Source organism: Ictalurus punctatus, chromosome 6, assembly GCF_001660625.3.
Source record: "Ictalurus punctatus breed USDA103 chromosome 6, Coco_2.0, whole genome shotgun sequence".
NCBI lineage: Eukaryota > Metazoa > Chordata > Actinopteri > Siluriformes > Ictaluridae > Ictalurus > Ictalurus punctatus.
Genome location: NC_030421.2, coordinates 20573056 through 20576386, shown reverse-complemented (window position 1 = coordinate 20576386; position 3331 = coordinate 20573056). Strand labels below are relative to the sequence as shown.

At 37.7% G+C, this 3331-nt stretch overlaps 1 protein-coding gene across 1 annotated transcript in view; it reads left to right on the top strand.

The window, feature by feature from the left end:
• The window catches only part of shox (short stature homeobox), an 8798-nt gene extending 6741 nt beyond the window's left edge, over window positions 1-2057 (top strand). The window contains exons 5-6 of the mRNA XM_017470796.3: window positions 402-614; window positions 939-2057. Of these exons, the coding sequence (XP_017326285.1) occupies window positions 402-614; window positions 939-1028 (303 nt within the window). The 3' untranslated portion in view covers window positions 1029-2057. The remainder of the gene's footprint in view (window positions 1-401; window positions 615-938) is intronic.
• The last annotated feature ends 1274 nt before the right edge of the window (window positions 2058-3331 follow it).

The following is a 3331-nucleotide window of genomic DNA, read 5'->3' as shown; positions in this document are numbered from 1 at the left end:
ATGTGCAACTTTATATTTTATTATGGCATCTTGTACCTCTTTTCCTTTTTGCCTAGGAATACATCTGAATATCCATATTTGTGAGCAAAATTGTTTATTCATGCATGGATGCAAAGTTTCGTGAATCATAGTAATGCGCAGAGATTTTCAAATGATTGGATTCCTTTGACTATTAAGTTGCCTGGGTACACTACATAATTCAACAATGTTAACGCAGATGAAAAAGAAGCATGAGTTAGCCCTGGCCTATTTTCAGTGAAAACATGCAGTTAGTGGAAGCGTTTAGAGAAGTGCAAGGGGAAGCATGGTGTGTCCAAGCCTGTAACTGGATCCCTGACTCTCCTCAGGCTGTGAAGCCTGACACACAGTAATGCTGCATTTGTTCTCCTCTTGGTTCATAGGTCCAAGCGCAGCTCCAGTTGGAGGGGGTGACCCATTCGCATCCCCACCTGCACCCCCACCTGGCAGCACATGCTCCCTATCTGATGTTCCCTCCTCCACCGTTCGGACTACCAATCGCATCGCTGGCAGACTCAGCCTCGGCAGCGGCCGCTGTAGCAGCGGCTGCCAAGAGCAACAGCAAGAATTCCAGCATCGCTGACCTGCGACTCAAGGCAAGAAAACACGCGGAGGCGCTTGGACTCTGACCCCCATGGGCGTCTCTGCTGCTCTGAACTGATAATTGTTTCTCACACAAGACTGCGCCTGTGAAAAAGGCCATGACACTCACAGTTAAAACAAAAACAAAATAAAAACTAAAGAGAGAGAAAATGTACTGAGAAAAGAAAGTGAGAGTGAGAGAGAGAGAGCATGGGGGGGCTTGGGGGGTAAAGAGAACGTGAAAAAAAATGTCACAAAAACCAGCTGCCAAAACACACCACTTGTAGAAAAAGGTAATTAAATACCAATGAAGTCACCTTTTACTTTTCGCCCAACAGGCAGGACTGCTTGGAGGCCACTGGCTCAGCCCTTTCCAGGCCCAGATCACAGCCCCAGGACCATACAAAAATATCTGGATGTCTGTCTGAAACCCAGCGATTAAGAGTGGCGACTCTTAGAAAATGAGCAAAGCAAAAGGCAGACTCAGAGAGACTGAGGGAAGATAGAGCTTGGTCAGTACTCTCAGAATGAGTGTCTCAATACTCAAAAGTTTGGATTGTCAGCCACAGAGAGAGAGAAAAAAAGCAACGGCCATATTTGTCTCCACCCACTGTGTTTGTGCTGCTGCCAAGAGCATGTGTTAAAATGAAGGATAGTTCTAATGGGGAGGGCCTCCATTGTAACTGACATTCACCCTGTTATGACAACCTTCCATCATAGTACCACGCACCCAGTTTATATATAGTTTTTTATTTTTTAAATCCACAATGGCCAGAGATTAGAGGCAGCACTCACACCAAGAGTACAATCACGAAAATTAAATTTCTCTTGCTTATTCTTACAGATTTTGGAGGAAACACTACACATAGTGAAATATATATCCTGTATATTTCCTCTGGGCATGGGTCTGAAGGACTTTAGCTTTCATAGCTTTCATTTTCCATCATTTTGGCGCTCTGTTTTCTTTTGCTACGTGTATTGGGAATAGAAGTGGAACTAGCTTTTGCACTTCAGGTCTTGTATCAAGGTGTTTTCAATCCTTGTTGCAAGAAAATACTACTTCTATACGAGGGTGAAATTGGGGTTTCGTCAAAATATATTGAAATGACAAAAATAATAAAAGGGTCACTGCAATTTTATAATTTAAGGTATTATGGAAACATCAGTTTAACTGAAATGCAATTATGTGCAGTTAAGTGCAATACTGTAAATATGAAAAAAAAAAACAAAACAAAAAAAAAACAAAAAACAAATAGCAGTTGATATTTGCTAATGAACAAACGACAATTTCTTTTGGCACTGATATTGATGTATTCCTAGTTGTTTTTCACAGACACATTTTTTTTCAGGCCGTGTAAATGATAAGTTGCTAAATCATTTGCACTTGTGTGCCATAACTCCCCACGTGTGATGGTACTCAAACATAGTTTTGCATATGTACATTTGAATCTCGACAATACACTGAGGTAGACCAGGCAAAAAATTGATTCTCTACAAATATACAGCAATTACTTTAGCATCATAGGCTTTTCTGGCTAAAATTGCCCACCAAAGACTACCCTTCAATAATAGTACTTAGTGCAACTTAATGAATGGATCTTCTACAGAAGCATCTACAAGACTAAATTGTTTTTGAACACTTTTGAACAGTGTATCATATTTTTTTATCACATAGACACAAATGCCAGTCATTAGCTTTTGCCATCAAAGGAACTAAATATAATATTATGAGGAAATAGACGGTTTTGTTTGCAAGCCCGTTGTTTGTAACAGATTTCCATTTGTTTCGATATAAACTGCCTTTGAGCTAGTAGATCCTAGTTAGGTCTACCTCAGACAATAAATTATACATTGTGGTACAGTTTTGTTGTTCACTTCATTAGGGTATTTAGGAATGTTTCTGTTTCTTAAAGTGAGGTCATAGGTTCTTTTATTTATTATTTTATCTGAAAGTTTATAAATGTTGAATGGTCTAATTTCACATGTACATTTTTACATGGCTTTGCAATTATTTTTATATACTTTTTAAAAGCTAACATTTGCAACAGTTTGAAACAAACATGTGATTGCCAAACATTTGTTTGACTAAAAATGTAGCGTGTCTGAGTTTACAAACATTTCAGGGACGATGGAGAACATGATCAAACTTTGTGTTGAAATTTTCTTGATGCTCCATGAAATTTGTTGTATCCCATAACTGACATTTCATATGAAAGCATGCCCAGACATGATTTGCCATTGGGTTTGTATTTTTTTCTGTTGTTTCATAAAAAAATGAATGTACATCTTGTACAAGTAAACTATCAATAAAATTATAAATATTTGTAATAAGGTTTATAATGTGTTATGTGTCTCTAAATTTGGTTTAAAAAAATAAAATAAAGACAGTTCCATGGAAAAAAACCTGCACTTTCTGAAAAAATGCACTTTCTGGAACATTTTTATGCTGAGGTGAAGAAACACTCAATCCAGTTAAAAGTATCTTAAAGCTGATATGTATCAATTTGAAACATAACCACATGCATCCATGCATTTAATTCATTACGTGTGACATGGGGCTTTGAAAAGCATTTTTTTTGTATTCCTCAAACTCCTGGAGCAATGTCCTGTATCAATGATAAAGATGATAAAAGAGTGTTTACAACAGGATCAATCAGATTTCCCACTAGGCACTGACTGGATTTAGATTAAATTTACATTTGCACTATTTAACTTGCAGGATGATCTAATA